This window comes from Anolis carolinensis, unplaced genomic scaffold (assembly GCF_035594765.1).
Source record: "Anolis carolinensis isolate JA03-04 unplaced genomic scaffold, rAnoCar3.1.pri scaffold_10, whole genome shotgun sequence".
Classification (NCBI taxonomy): Eukaryota; Metazoa; Chordata; class Lepidosauria; order Squamata; family Dactyloidae; genus Anolis; species Anolis carolinensis.
Window position 1 is genome coordinate 12,375,205 of NW_026943821.1, and position 16,830 is coordinate 12,392,034.

At 40.8% G+C, this 16,830-nt stretch overlaps 1 protein-coding gene across 1 annotated transcript; it reads left to right on the top strand.

Moving 5' to 3' along the window:
- Window positions 1-4,502: 4,502 nt before the first annotated feature.
- LOC100561206 (phospholipase A2 inhibitor and Ly6/PLAUR domain-containing protein) lies at window positions 4,503-11,789 on the top strand. Its single transcript, XM_003230101.3, has 5 exons — window positions 4,503-4,698; window positions 6,548-6,652; window positions 8,088-8,234; window positions 9,925-10,065; window positions 11,257-11,789. The coding sequence occupies exons 1-5, from the start codon at window positions 4,644-4,646 to the stop codon at window positions 11,463-11,465; spliced, it is 657 nt and encodes a 218-aa protein (XP_003230149.2). The 5' UTR covers window positions 4,503-4,643; the 3' UTR covers window positions 11,466-11,789.
- The last annotated feature ends 5,041 nt before the right edge of the window (window positions 11,790-16,830 follow it).

Consider the following 16,830-nt stretch of genomic DNA (forward strand, 5'->3'; position numbering starts at 1 on the left):
TATCTTCTCCTGCGTTTCCAGAGGAGACCCATTTTTTTCTAGGTAGAACACATAAAATTGCAGGCTTTCTGCCAAATTTTCTTATAGCAAAATGTGGATTTTTCCACAGTCGAGACCTCATCTTTAAACTGATTTTTTAAAAGGGTGTGTGAACTGTTTTTTTACCTTGACTACTAGTTCTAAAAATAAATTGGGAGAGGTGGGTGGAAGAGAGAGTGTGTAACCAAACATGAATATTGTATAGATGTTAAGAAGTTCATGTAAATATGTGTGTGTGTGTGTGTGTGTATACTTGTTTCCCTGATTTTATGAATATATAAATTGAAAATAAAAACATGACTCCCCTACAGACACACACACACACACACACACAGGTAACTTGTTTAATTGTATTTCACTTTGTTATTATCAGATTAAAAATAATTTAATGTTTTTCCAAAATGTTTTTATGTTTTAATATGCTTGTTTGTTCTTTCAATGGGTTTTAATTTTGGTTGGAAGCCACTTGAGACTTGGAAACATTCACAAGTGGATTGATATTCATCTAGGGATACTGTTTCTCAAACTGTGCTCCTCCAGATGTTTTAGATGTCAGTTCTTACAATTCCTAACAGCTGGTAAGCTGGCTGAGATTTCTGGGAGATGAAGTCCAAAACGCCGGGAGGAGCACAGTTTGAGAAACACTGTTCTCGTGGCTTGTGTGAGGTTACTACACAGGGGAACCAGCAAAGTGACTGATGTGCTTTGGGTCCTATACAAAACTAGACCAATGCACAATGGAATAGACATGCATTGGGACTGTTGCACATCAGACCTGTTGTGTATTGGTGTAATTGTGCATATTGAGACAGGCTAGGGAGTGCCAATGTGTATCAGGACTCTTTTACTGGTAGCCCAGTGTGTGTTTTCACAATTCACTAACAGGGATTCTTTGTACTTTGGCAATGTAGATAAGTACAGGCAGTATCCAAGTTATGAACAAGATAGGTTCTGCAGGTCTGTTGTTAAATTTAATTTGCCTGTAAGTCGGAATAGGTACATTTTAAAGTGTAACTCTTAAAACAACCGGGCCAATATAGGGGGAAGCTTCCCCATGTGTGATGGGGAAGTGTTGCCACCGGTGAGGCAGGACATGGGTGCCGGGATTTTCCCACTGCCCTGCCAATTTGCCATGGAGGCTGGCAAATTGCTCCGTGGGACCTCATCAATTTGATAAGGTGATATGACAGAGGAGTCCAGGTTTTGCCTTTGTCAGGTTTTTTTCCCTTTATCTTATCTAATGACCTCATCAGACGGGGGAAGAATCAACGGCATGCTCCACTTTACCATCCCTTTAAGCACGGAGCCCACCGGCTCCACTTACACAATGTAGCACAACTACTTTTGGTGAGGCTCTGTGAAGTGCAGCATGTTGCCATGATGCCAACATGTAACAACCATTAGTAACAATGGTGGGAAGATGGATGGTTGGCACTTTCCCCCATGGGATGCTCAGCTGGGTGTGTCTGGTGATGTGGGGCAAGGGGCGACGGAGTCCCCACAGCCCCCGATGTGCACCTCCAGAGTTGCCATGATGTGTGGCGATTCCGGCAGCCTTTATATGAGGGTCTTATTTCTGAGTCTCCTTGGATCTCATGCCATGGAAAAGGCAAGAGATAAATAAAATATACAAATATTTAAATACAGAAATTAATACATATACATGTGCCACCTGGGTTAAATTAATGGACAATCTTTTCTATTTCTACTCTATGCCACCTTTGCAACACCTTACAATGATGATAGCTTCCACAAAAGCCTATTGAGGCTAAATGCCAAAGAAGGGCAAATATTGGCTGGACATTTTTTGCTGTGGAACGTCACAAAGCAGAGCTTGGAAAAGAGTTTGAACTGATATTTTTTTCTTTCATATGGAGACCTGAGGTTTTATGAAGCTGCTTAAAGAGATCTCATTATTCTCCTTGGAATTTTTTTGACTCCCCTTGCAATGGGAAAATTTCCCCTCACCTTGTCCTTTGTAGAAAAGCATTTCGACATTTCAGACAGGTGGAACAGAGGAACAGAGCAGGCTGTTCTATCCTATTCAAATCATCTTACCATTGTGGATTGAATACATCCTGTTGCTCATTTAGCCAAATGGCTAATCGGGTGAAACAATAGCTATTCCATAATTTTTTTGAGCAGTGTGACAAAATGGAGGAAGTTTTTTTGGGGGGTGGGGAGGATGTAAACTTCTGCAATAACTTTGTTTGAAATGCTAAAATAGTACACAAAATACAAAGGTAGTGATTTTCAGATGATATATACTTCTACCATTTCTCAGTGGGACATGTAGATTATTGACCATGATTACTATTATCCTTTCCTCCCTTCTACATTTTGTAGCATTTGTTTGGAAGGCCTCTGGGCACTTCCAGACAGTGCCAAAATCTGCATTTTAAAAGAGGGTTTAAAAATCCCAAGACCTGACAGCAGGTCTACACACAGACCTGTCAGTCCTGAGATATGGTCCCTTTTGGGCACCGTAGTTGAAGGGAGATGTTGACAAGCTGGAAAGCGTCCAGAGGAGGGCAACTAAAATGATTAAGGGTCTGGAGAACAAGCCCTATGAGGAGCGACTTAAAGAGCTGGGCATGTTTAGCCTGCAGAAGAGAAGGCTGAGAGGAGACATGATAGCCATGTACAAATACGTGAAGGGAAATCATAGGGAGGAGGGAGCAAGCTTGTTTTCTGCTGCCCTGCAGACTAGGACACGGAACAATGGCTTCAAACTACAGGAAAGGAGATTCCACCTGAACATCAGGAAGAACTTCCTCACTGTGAGGCCTGTTCGGCAGTGGAACTCTCTTCCCCGGGCCGTGGTGGAGGCTCCTTCTTTGGAGGCTTTTAAGCAGAGACTGGATGGCCATCTGTCGGGGGTGCTTTGAATGCGATTTCCTGCTTCTTAGCAGGGGGTTGGACTGGATGGCCCGTGAGGTCTCTTCCAACTCTACTATTCTATGATTCTATGATTCTATGATTCTCGCTGTCCCCACAGTCGTTTTTTGAGGCAGATCAAGTTGAAGGGCAAATGGAGAAAAAAATCCTTTTAAAAATTCACTCTGTAATGTGCTGGACCTCATATGCACATATGCAAATATCATAGTATAAATACAGGAAAATTTGCATGTGCGCATATGAGGTCTAGTGCATAATAGAGGATATCTAAAAAAAACTTCTGTCAGATCTCTCTCCTCCCCTATTGTTAATTCAACCCCTAAGATTATTAAAAATAGTTTCAGAGATTTCTTATTGCTTTCCATTTGTGCTTCCCTAGAACTACCTGTGTGTCTGTTTGACAGCCCGATCACCTATTTGGGCATTTTAAAAGTGCACATGCTCTGGAGCAGACTACACAGGGGGAGTGAAAGAAAGCATGTGTTTTGCATGACTGCAAGGATATACAGTCATGCAAAGGTGCACTTTTTCCAGCTGGAATAGGGTTATTAGCACATCTTTTTAACACAAGCTTTTTACCTCTCAACACAATCCCTCCTGCACTTTGACTAAACTTTTTAACCTGGTTATTTCTGCGTTTTATAGCATGTGTAGAAGGTCCCAAAATCACAAAGGACACCATGGATTAAGGAAAACGTGTTTATTTATTTATTTTATTTACAGTATTTATATTCCGCCCTTCTCACCCCGAAGGGGACTCAGGGCGGATCACATTACACATATAAGGCAAACATTCAATGCCTTTAAGACAAACATAGGCTCCGAGCTGGCCTCGAACTCATGACCTCTTGGTCAGAGTCATTTATTGCAGCTGGCTGGCTGCTCACCAGCCTGCGCCACAGCCCGGGCCCGGTAGAATATTCTACTGTTAGCAGTAGAATATTCAAAAGAATTACATGACTTTTCCAAAGGCAATAGCAGATAAAGTAAAAGAAATTGGTCCTAAATATAAAATATTTTGATGATGGCAGCTTTTTCTATTTCTCTATTGAGCTTGAAAAAGATACTTTGGAACTAGAAATCCCAGAATTTTCCCAATGATGAAATAGATTGTCACCTCCCAAAAGCAGTGTTTCACATTAGTTCTAGCTCCCCCCCCCCCCCCCCACACACACACACATTTTAATACGCCGCTGGATTCAAATTATTTTTCAACAGGCTAATTGTATTGATTAATATATGTGCAAATTTCATTGCATTGCATTGCCAAATATAAGCCTAAATCATGCCATTAGTAGACCCACTCAATGAATAGGAATTATTGTGTTTTTCCAACTGTTTGAAAGGATCTACTCCAACTGAGGCAAATTTTTTAGCCATGGTTATAAAAGAGTGTATCCTTGGTCAACCAAAAGGTTTTGGGAGACCCAGTTTGACAAAGGGCTATGGGCTGGGCATATTGGCCAGTTTACCAACTGGACATCTCATATGCCAGCTGGGCTTCTGCCTACTCCCAGTGTTGGTCTATTCAAGTTTAGCTTATTTTAACAAGCTGGGATATTCTGGGAGTTGTAAGATAAAAAGTAAGCTTTTTAGACTTATCTTTGCAAGCTAGATGGATCTGATTAGCTGAAACTTCCCTTCACAGCACAAGATCCACAAACATTTCCCTTATCCAGGCCTGACCAGTCATTATCTAAGGCATCATGAAGACAATCCTGATCTTCTTCTCAATTTGTGTTTCCATCTCCATCATTCATGGTGAGTGCTGTTCAGTCTTATTTAAAGGACAAGGTTTGTTGGTTTTTTTGTTTTTGTTTTGGAAGGGCAGAAGGCAACAGAGAATGAGTTGATAGCCTTCCTAGTCAAAAGGCAAATAAATGACACCTCTTTGTGCAATGCCTTCCTCTAAAAATCCCAGCCTTTAACACCCTCCCAGTTGGTCATTAAATCTTTGAAAAGCCATTTTTAATATTTTGGAATGGGATTTGGGGGGGGGGGGGAGCAAGGAACAACAAAATGATAGCCTAGACCAGGGGTCCCCAAACTAAGGCCCGGGGGCCGGATGCGGCCCTCCAAGGTCATTTACCTTGCCCCCGCCCTCAGTTTTATAATATATTTTTATATCAGTTTTAATAATATAATGTATTGTATATACATATAATATTGATAATAATCTTATGTTATACAATATAATACTAATAGTAATACCATATAATAATATTAATTGTATGTTATATATTACATATTACAGTAGAGTCCACTTATCCAAGCTAAACAGGCCGGCAGAAGCTTGGATAAGCGAATATCTTGGATAATAAGGAGGGATTAAGGAAAAGCCTATTAAACATCAAATTAGGTTATGATTTTACAAATTAAGCACCAAAACATATGTTATACAACAAATTTGACAGAAAAAGTAGTTCAATACGCAGTAATGTTACGTTGTAATTACTGTATTTATGAATTTAGCACCAAAATATTACGATATATTAAAAACATTGACTGCAAAAATGGCTTGGATTATCCAGAGGCTTGGATAAGCGAGGCTTGGATAAGTGAGACTCTACTGTATATAATAGTATAGTGGTATAGTTCAATACAGTAATATATAATGCTAATATTGTGTTATGCTAATAATATAATATATTGTATGTACATACAGCTGCTCTGAGCCCCTTTTGGGGTGAGAAGGGTGGGATATAAATGTAGTAAATAAATGCAGTAAATAAATAAATAATTTTAGACTTAGGCTCAGCCAAAGTCTGACATGACTTGAAGGCACACAACAACAACAACAACAACAACAACAACAACAACAACCATCCTAATTAACTTGACTATCTCATTGGCCAGTAGCAGGCCCACACTTTCCACTGAAATCCTAATAGGTTTATGTTGGTTAAAATTGTTTTCATTTTTAAATATTGTATTGTTCTTTCATTGTTATTGTTGTTGCACTACAAATAAGACATGTGCAGTATGCATAGGAATTTGTATTTTTCCCCTCAAATGATAATTCGGCCCCTCAACAGTCTGAAAGATTGTGGACCGGCCCCCGGCTTAAAAAGTTTGGGGACCCCTGGCCTAGACCAACAAAACATGTTTTCTTGGTGCCGATTCAGAAAATTGCATTGGATAGACTACATCAACTCTAATTTTCTAGATAGGGTTATTATAGTTTTTATGGGTGAGCAAATGGCGACTGTTAGATGGCATATGTTCTGTATCTCAAAAACTAGAGTCAGTAGGGGAAATCTGGTGCCATTTTTGGAATCAGCAGGTCAAATATACCCTGAAACAGGGCTTATATTTAAGGCATTTAAGACAATGTAGTATTATGAGGAGCAGTATGTGGCTCTATGGAGAAAAATACATCAGCATATCATTCAGAATAATCCACAGTTCTCTTTATAGCAAAGGCCCCTATTTATTTATTTATTTATTTATTATTTATTTATTTAATGTAATGTATTTGAGTCCCCTGGGGGGGGGGGGGACTCAAAGCAGTTTCCAATCTCTCCAAAACTTTGTAGTAGTGTCTCATCAGTTTCTTGGAACTTCAAAAGTCAATATTTCCTTCACTTCCTCCCATTTTTTCTATCTCCAGGAGCAAATGAAAGTACATGTGCTTTGTGTGATCTGGGAGAGACCAAATGCAGCACGACTTGTACAGGAAAGACCTGTGTCACTATCACGCAGTTCAACACATTACGTGAGTATGGTGAAGTTCCATAGATATAGATTCCAGGACTGAGATTCTTCATCAAATGAGCACAATGCAATGTTTAGTTTATGCACAGTTCTATGTCTTTCCCCTCTCCCTGTTAGATCTCCACCTTCAGGGTAAATGCTGTGATTGTTTTGTACTGAAGGAAAAGAAGGAAGAGGCAATTCAGAGGTGGAAAATTCAACTGGTCTAAGCTCATGAGGGGAAGAAATACTGTGTGTTTTGGTGGCTGTGGAAGGGGATCACACAAGACAGAAAAATAACCTCCAATGCTCAGTCTAAAAGGAGACATGCACATGTGTTAACCAGGTTTACTTCCATGAACCCAAAGTCACCTAAATGAGGCTCAATTTGGCATCTCAATGTGTCTTTGGACTTGTCCATGGGTGTACCCAGATAGCCCCTTAAAAGCGGGAGCTCCCGCATTTTCATGTGGGGCGTCCAAATGATGTAAATAAAAGCAAGTGCATTTGGCACATAGAAGGAAAACCTTACTTTGTGCTGAATTAATTTGCCAGCTGCAGGCGCTGTGTAGATGGGGATCAGGGATCATATCATGCGACTTCCAATGTCCATCTACACAGCTGTCTTAGGTTTCTTCGCCCCCTGGAGCCAAAGAAACCCAAGTCAGCTCCCACCCCTTCCAACCCCCCAGAAAAGCATTTAAAAAGAAAATAATTTGCCTGGTCAGCATTTACCTGCTGCCAGAGCTCTCTTGGTGCATAATTTCTATGCGCCATGAGAGTTTCGGCAACAAGGAAATGCTGGTGGATAAATTATTTTTTTTATGCTTTTCCGGGGGGGGGGGGGGGGTTGTCTGCATCCTGTAATGGCATCTGGACACCCCCCCCCCCCCGAAAAGCACACACTTTCTGGGCGGGATGTATGTGGACTTTAACCCAGGTGCAATCGTGTTTTTAAAACCCAATTACTCTTGGGTTAATTGTCTGTATGGAACTGCCCAATGATTTATGACATAAAACTTAATAAATACCTGCAGGTTTATATATAAAAAGATTAAATCAACATGATAGGAAACGGAATTGAGGGGGAAAGGAATGGGAAATACATAGTGATTTTAAAAGTTCCAGTGATCTCATGCCCAGATTGAAGCAATTAAGGCCCTTTCCACACTGCTGTATAAAATCCACATTGAATTGGAACATATGGCAGTGTGGACTCAGATAATCCAGTTCAAAACAGACATTGTGGTTTATCTGCCTTGATATTCTGGGTTATACGGCTGTGTGGAAGGGCCAGCAAAACCTTGCTCTCCATTCGCTTTCTGCTGGAATCAAGTGTAACAATTGCTGACAGATAAAGGTTAAGGGAGGATCTCCCTGCAGAACACATAAGGCAGCTCCTCTCCCATTGTCTGCCTCCAGTGTGTTCTGATGAGATCATGTTCTCTTTTCTCCAGTGGGAAACTTCAGTGGAACATACAGAGGCTGCAGTGAGTCGTGTACACCAGTTGCCTTCACTTTGACTGCATCTGATAACAGACAAATCCGGAGCAGCTCAGCCTGTTGCACAACTGAGAAATGCAATCAAGATCTGAACCTCAATTGTGAGTATAGGAAAAGATTCCAGGAATAGACTTCCTTCCTGAGAACAATGGAAGGAGGGAGCAGTAGTGTAGAAACGTTGGCTGAGATTCTAGACCACCTGCTTAGTTAAGAACATTAAGCAATTAAGTACAGGCAGTCCCCAAGTTATGAACAAGATAGTTTCTGTAGGTTTGTTCTTAAGTTGGAATAGGTACATTTTTAAAAAATGTAACTCCTGCCAAATATATATACATTTACTTTGGATAGCATAGAGAAGGGTTAATACCCCTGTGGTGTTTATTTTGCTATCTGCACCCCTGTTCAGAAAATTTCACCTCACTTTCTGTCCCTGTGATAATTGGATTTTGAAAAAGTTGACTTGTGGAAACAAGAACTGGTGATAAAACTTCAGTGGGGAAAACTTTTTCCCCGTGACAATCATTCTATTTCTCTCACTTCCAGTTGTCTCACCCCCATTTTAAACTATGAGTCATATGTAAGTCAGGTGTTTGGAACTCAGGGACTGCCTGTAGTTAAGTATACTTATTAAGTAGCATCTCTTGCCCTGACATCCCCAATCCTGCTTTGCCAAGCATCACCCTATTGATTGGAGCACATTATGCCGATTACTGATTGGAGCACATCATTGCTTTCAACCAGTGATCTCTTGTGTGACAATCAGAAGCAGGATCTTCTTGGCACCAGAGATCACTAGTGGGAGGGATGGTGGAATCAAGTAAATGGACATGTGGTGGTTGAGTATGTTTGCAGGAACTGGGGGAAGAAGGAAGACACGTCACAGGTCTATTAGTAGAGAAATTTATTCTAAGTGTCTCAGCCAGAGTGAAATATGATGGGCCATTAACGAAAATGTTTTACCCAAGGGGTGCATCCTAGACTTAGACTATTAGTTAGGGAGGTTAGGCAGCATCAGGACCTATGAGATAAAGCATATGTGTCAAACTTAAGGCCCAAGGGCAGATTCTGGCCCACCATGTCATTTTGTGTGGTTCTCCAGATGCTGGACTACAACACCTGAATTCCTCATCGTTATCATGAATAGAGCTGATAGGAGTTGTGGTACAGTCACATCTGGAAGGCTGCAATTTTAATTGTTTAGTCAGGATGATAGGGTTTGTATATGACTTGTCGGCATAATGTGCTCCAATCAATAGGCTTGTGAATATGATGTCTCAATTTAAAATGTCCTTTAACCTTTTCCCAATCTCAGAGCCACAAGTGCTGTTGGGTTGCAATTCCTATTATCCCCAATCTGCATGGCAGATAATCAAGAGTGATGCGAGTTGTTCAGAAAGATCTGGGGACCCAAACAGGGTAAAAAAAACTAAAGAGTGTTAAATGACAGTTAACCCTCTGTATCCACGGATTCTCCCTTTGAAGGCAACCATAAGGTTGATAAGACCCCCAGTGAAAATGAGTTTGACACCATTGAAATAAAGGATGAATGTTTGTTGCCACTACCTGGCCCTATTCTCACTTCAACTGCCGTGGAATCCTAGGGTTTGTCATTTGGTGAGGCACAGGAGCACTTTTTGTAAGAGTTCTAAAAATGCTCTGTAAACTTCAGATTCCAGGATTCTGTAGTGTGCATCATGGAAGCTAAAGTACCATCATAGTGCTGTAACTGTATATTGTGAATAGTATTCTGCTGTTCTCCACTCATCAAATATCTATTTGTGTTTTTTACAGTGCCTCCCGTTAGTACTTTTGAAAATGGAGCACATTGCCCAATTTGTGAGAAGAACAACCAAAGCGAGTGCAAAGCCAATGCACACCTTGCCTGCCGAGGAGCTGAACAGAAGTGCATTTCTCTTGAAGGGACAGCAATAGGTATTCACTTCAGGCATATTATTTTGGCAACAAATGGGGGGAAAGACACTAGGACTTTCTTGTGTCAAATGCAGGCATATTATGGCCTGTGATCATAGAATCATTGAATCTTAGAGATGAAAGTGATCATAAGGACCATCTAGTCCACCCTTTAGCATGCAGTAATATACAACTAAAGCACACCTGTAAGGTGCCCATCCAAGCTGTGAATCACAATCCTTTGAGCCAGCCCATTCCATGGTTAAACAGCATTCATAGTTGAGATGATGATGATGATGATGATGATAATAATAATAATTTTATTTCTTACCCACCTGTACTCATGGCTTGAGGTGGGTTGCAACATTGCTAAAACACATAATCACTTAAATGCACAATCGGTAAAGGTAGAATGCACATAGGTAAAGGTTAAGGATTTCCCTTGACATTAAGTCTAGTCGTGTCCGAATCTGGGGGTTGATGCTTATCTCCATTTCTAGTTGCCGTTGTCCGTAGACACCTCCAAGGTCATGTGGCCAATGACTGCATGGAGCGCCATTACCTTCCCGTTGGAGTGGTACCTATTGATCTACTCACATTTGCATGTTTTTGAATTGCTAGGTTGGCAGAAGCTGGGGCTAACAATAGGAGCTCACCCAGCTTCTCGAATTCGAACCACCACCCTTTCAGTTAGCAAATTCAGCAGCTCAGCAGTTTAACCCGTTGTGTGTTTTATATTTAAAATATTTCCATAAAATACATATTAAAATACACAAAACAAAAATTAGACATAGAATGGAAGTTTAAAATTTGTCATTAAAACTGTCTGAGATGGAATATCTTTCTTGTAATTTGTATCTAGGGATTCATTTTCTATTATTTGCAGAAGCAGAAAAGAAGCTTGCTCTACCTCTTACAGACATCCCTACAAATATTTAAAAATAGCTATCATCTCTCTTTCCCCTCTTGATCCAGAATCTCAGCATCTATTTTTCATTTCAGGCCGTTAGTGGCTTGATCAGCATATAAGTCATCATGCAAGCAATAAACACACATGCACAAACCAACCATAATTCCTAAACACACATGTACAGAATGGCTTCAACCTCTGCATAATTTTTTTCACAAAACAGAACATGGTGGGATGTAGTCTTGAAATAGAGCTTTGATTTTTTTTCCCCATTCTTGAGTCTGGTTTTTTTCTTTACACAGATGGAAAGAGCAACTTCACCTTCAAAGGCTGTGCAACGGAAAGTGCCTGCACACTGGTGAAGGATGACCTCATGCCCTTTAAAAATATGATCTATAAGTTGTCCAAGAATGCAACATGCACCGACAGAGGAACCTTGGCAGCAATCTCTTCTCCAATGGTCCTAATTCCAGTGTTTGCTGGATTCCTCTTAGGAAATGTCCTCTCTTAACTTAGGCAAAAACTGGCTTGCTCCTGAGTGCTGGATGAAAAACTCCACCATTTGTTTGATCATGAGAATTGCAGAGAAAATATTTGTCATGAGGACTGATACACACACACACCTATTTTAAAAGGAGAATGTCCCAATTTTCTACTATCTACTCCTTTCTCCAGTTTCTCAAACTGTTGGACTCTTTCTCATTGAGAACAAATCTATCAAATATGGATGTTGCTTCAATCGATTTAATCTCACAGGGTCAATGCTGCACTTTTCTGTAACAGGGTAATTGGACTGAGAGAAGCTCATCAAATAAAATATATTCTAAATATCGCATGTGAATGTGGATTTTTCAAGGGCGCAACTCTGAGAATTTGGGAATTTTATGTATCATGCTGAGCATTGAAATGTGGTTGACAGTGAAACACATTCCCTTCTTTTGGCAGCAGGGACCAGGGTGACAGAATCTCAGTTCACACAACTTCTTTCCTCCTTTCCAATAAGTGGGTCATTCTTCATTTGAGAAGATGTATTAAAATTAAACTTGATCTCTGTGGATTTGGTCTGTCAAAATGTGATGCCTTAACAAGCAGAGAAAGTGAGAAGGCAAGTGGTGAGAGCATTTTCTTGCTGTTGTATGCCTTGGGTTTTCTTCTAATGTATGGCAAGCCTAGGGTGAGCCCGTCCCAAGGTTTTTATGGAGCTGAGAGTGTGAGACTTGCTCAGAATCACCCATTAACTTGTCTTGTCTGAGCATGGATCCAAACCCTGTTCTCCAGAGTCATAGTCCACCATGAAAACCACTAGGCCATGCTGGCTCTTGAATGTATTTTGAGGAAAGCATTAAAATCCCAATTTGCCAAAGGTTTTGCTTCAAACAAGGGTGAGCACCTATGTGGTTTGTAGGGCTCAATTCCAACATTCCCTTATGCTCTTTTGTTACTTCACCTCAGAAAGTGACATCACAACATTTCCTGTCAGCATTTTGCGAGAGACTAAGGGTGGTCTTGGTTTCTGAGATGCTTGTAAGAATGAGGATACATACCTTTTATGTGTTTTCATATGTTGCATGCTGTGGGGACAAAACCTGGCTGAAAATGGAAGGTTGGGGTCTTTGTTTGGCAGAGCTTCAGGATTTCAAGTGCTGTGTGTGGTCCATGTGCCACACTATAAACCCATCCCAGTGTTTTCAGGTGAGCAAAAAGATGCACTCAGTGACCCTTCCATTTTGAATACGACAACCTCCTTGCCCCTGTTATCAATTGAAATTGTCTTGCTGTCTTCTGTTCAGCTCAGTCTCTCTAGATCTAAACTGGGGAAAAAAACAAGTGTTGAGACCTCTTTTGTTAGTTTTAATATCAGCAGAAAGAAAAGGAAGCAAAGCCAAGGAGACCTGGGCACCTGAGCAGGGTGTGGCTCTCCAATTATGCCAACCCTGTGCCTGGCATTGCCAGTGACAACAGCCCTACCTTTGTTTGCGACTGATCCAGGTAGCTCTGTTAGAAAAAAACAGCGGCAGTTTTATTGCTAGGCAGTAAAACCATGCATTTCTTTTATTGCTGTGAGAGACTAAATGTCATTGTGCCAATGGGGATGGGCAGAAAGCAAGGAGATTTTGGCCCCTTCCACACTACCCCTATATCCCAGGATTTGATCCCAAATTATCTGGCAGTCGAGACTCATATAATCCAGTTTAGGGCAGATAATCTAGGTCAAGATCCTAGGATATAGGACAGTGTAGAAGGGGTCCAAATGATGCCTCTAGTTCAAGTTATGGAGAAAATATTTGATACAAGTCTTTGGAGAAATTTCATGTGACTTAAATATAAATTATATTCTCTAGGCAGGAGGATCAATGTTACCATGGGAAAAACTGGAGAGTCTTCAGAAACCACAAAATTTAACATATTTATTTGAGTTCATGACATCAATGAGTTTGTACTCCCTGTGATTAAATATGGTGCCTTCTGTAATAAGAAAACATGTCCCCATTTGGCTATAGAGTGAAAAAGGTGTTTCCCAAACTCTAGTCTTCTAGGTGTTTTAGGCTGGATCTACACTGCCTTATATCCCAAGATCTGATCCCAGATTATCTGGCAGTGTACACTCATATACTCCAGTTCAAAGGAGATAATCTGGGATCAGATCTTGGGATATAAGGCAGTGTAGATCCAGCCTAAGTGACTGCACATAGGACAGAAGTGGCTTAAAAACATGTGTCACCAACAACACACTTGGACACAGATGCCAATGCGGAGAATTCAGTGTTGTCCTATTGTGCTTCAGACTGTTTTAGCTACATTATTTTATTGTATGTGCAAGTCACTTTGGGTTCTATATGGAAGCAAAGCAGGATATTTATTGAATTAATCAATGCAATCAATAAAAATGTGCTCTCTGTTCCTAAAGGTATGAGATGCAAACCTTCCCTCATCAAAGCTGCAGGGAGCACCACAACTTGGAAAAATTATTTCCTGTACTATTCAGAAAACGTGAAGGCAGTGACAGACTTTATATTTCTAGATGCAAAGATCGCTGCAGATGCAGACTGCAGCCAGGAAATCAGAAGACGTTTCCTTCTTGGGAGGAGAGCAATGGCCAACCTTGACAAAATAGTGAAGAGCAGAGACATCACACTGGCAACGAAGGTCTGCATAGTCAAAGCAATGGTATTCCCCATAGTAACCTATGGATGCGAGAGCTGGACCATAAGGAAGGCTGAGCGAAGGAAGATAGATGCTTTTGAACTCTGGTGCTGGAGGAAAATCCTGAGAGTGCCTTGGACCGCAAGAGGATCCAACCAGTCCATCCTCCAGGAAATAATGCCCAGCTGCTCATTGGAGGGAAGGATAGTAGAGGCAAAGCTGAATATTTTGGCCACATCATGAGAAGACAGGAAAGCTTGGAAAAGATCATGATGCTGGGGAAAATGGAAGGAAAAAGGAAGAGAGGCCGACCAAGGGCAAGATGGATAGACGGTATCCTTGACGTGACTGGCTTGACCTTGAAGGAACTGGGGCGGTGATGGCTGCCAGGGAGCTCTGGCGTGGACTGGTCCATGAGGTCACGAAGAGTCATAGAATCATAGAATCATAGAATAGTAGAGTTGGAAGAGACCTCATGGGCCATCTAGTCCAACCTCCTGCCAAGAAGCAGGAAATCGCATTCAAAGCACCCCCGACAGATGAAAACGACTATGCGACTGAGCAGCAGCAGCAGTACTATTCAGGGAATATGATTCAGGAAAGCAACTGATTGTATTGACTGGTAGATTTGGTGAGCTGTGGTTTGAATAAGTACATTTTCTAAGCTCTGGGGAGCAACATTATTACATTTACACCAAGTGTAAGTGCCAATTCCTCCATAAAGTAGAACTGCCATCTCGGCTATAGTAACACCCTTCCTGGAATCCTTTGCACTTTAGGTGTACTGTATCAACGAATTATCTCCACCCATTTGTTTTATAGGTTTACATTTACTGGTGTTTGCCAAAGTTACTTCCTCAAGAGCGCCCCTCTCTATTAAATGACCTCTACACATACATTTGGGCACAAGAGTTGCTCAAGTTCAGGACATCTTTACTCCATGGCACATTTACAGGGGCCTGACTCAGATTGAAAACAACATTTTGAGGATATTTTAGCCTCTCCCCCTAAGTCATTTCCCTTCCTACATTCATAATGTAAGGATTAAAAATGGCATGGTGCTCTATTGTCACCAATGGAGTCCCACCCTTTAGCCTTTATATGGGGAGTAACATGACAAAGGAATCTCCCATTTTCAGTCCTTCTGTTAAGAGTGAAACATTTAAGGAAGACACAGCCAAAATGGAATGGTTAGGTATACCTTAGGTATAGGAAACATGTGCATTGAAGTATTACTATCTCTGTATTACACACTAATGGATGCAGCCATGGTGGTGCAATGGGTTAAACCTTTGTGCCGGCTGAACTGTTGACCTGAAGGTTGAAGGTCAGCCCCAGCTTCTCATGCGGGGACATAAGAAAAACCTCCCAGCAGGATGGTAACACATAGTAATACTTCAATGCACATGTGAGACAAAACATGACAAAGGAATCTCCCATTGTCTCACACGTGTGAGACAATTGGTAGGAAATGTCTCACACTATAAGCAACGTGCAGTATGTTCTCAATTCGATTCTGACACGATAAAAAAGCAGTTTAATTGAGATGTTTTCCCCCAAGAGAACCAGGGAATTGCAACTTGATGGGATCTCTCATAAAATAACAGTTATTTAGGAGGAAGGAATAAATTAAAATGTAGACTAGATATCATCTCAGATTGCAGATGCCACACCACACAATAAACAAAAGAGACACAAAAGCTCTTTCCAGGCAATGCACTTTAAAAAATTTGGACAAAACATGCTGGTAAAATTCAAACTTTTTCCAGCAAAAGAACCACTTTACAGGAAGACCTGTGCATATTTGTCTGTGCATGAAAAAGAGAATTAAACCTCCATTAGCCTCTAATAAGGTAATTCTCTATCCAAGGCTCCTTCTACACTGCCATATAATCCAGATTATCAAATTGGATAAAATCTGCTTTGAACTGGATTATATGAGTTGACTGCTATATAATCCAGTGCAAAGCAGATAATATAGGATCAAATTGTGACTTTTATGGCCCTTTCTACACTGCCATATAAAATCCAGATTATCTGTTTTGAACTGGATTATATGGCAGTGTAGATTTATATAAACCAGCTCAAAGCAAATAATGTGAATTATCTGCTTTGATAATCTGGATTATATGACAGTGTAAAAGGGGCCTATCTATATATATAAAAGAGTGATGGCATCACGGCGACTCACAAAACAACAAAAGTACAGGCCCCGCAACCTCGAAATTTGACAACACAACCCATCATCCATGCCTCCAGGTTGATACAACAAAAAGAAAAGAAAAACAAAGTCCTAATTAGAGGGAGAGCAATAATTTTTTTTTTATCCAATTGCTGCCAGTTTAGAGGACTAATCTCTGCCCACTTCGTCTCCTAGCAACCAACTCGTAGCAAGCCAAGGGACAGCCAGGGTTCAGTTAGGGGACAGGCAGACTTAGGCTATCTAATTTGCACTGGATTATATAGCAGTGTAGACTCAAGGCCCTTCCACCCAGCTATATAACCCATTTATAATCTTAGATTATCTGCTTTGCACTGGATTATCTTGAGTCCACACTACCATATAATCCACTTCAGTGTGCATTTTATACAGCTGTGAAGAAGGGGCCTCATATAATCCAGTTCTAAGCAGATAATATAAGATTATCAATAAACAGTAGACTCTCACTTATCCAACATAAACAGGCCGGCAGGATAAGTGAATATGTTGGATAATAAAAAGGGATTAAGGA

Excerpts from the sequence above, each read along its gene's own strand:
- LOC100561206 (XM_003230101.3), top strand. The coding sequence starts at position 4,644 with ATGAAGACAATCCTGATCTTCTTCTCAATTTGTGTTTCCATCTCCATC. Across the intron at positions 4,699-6,547 it reads TTCCATCTCCATCATTCATG|GAGCAAATGAAAGTACATGT; the intron begins GTGAGTGCTGTT and ends TTCTATCTCCAG. Across the intron at positions 10,066-11,256 it reads TCTTGAAGGGACAGCAATAG|ATGGAAAGAGCAACTTCACC; the intron begins GTATTCACTTCA and ends TTCTTTACACAG.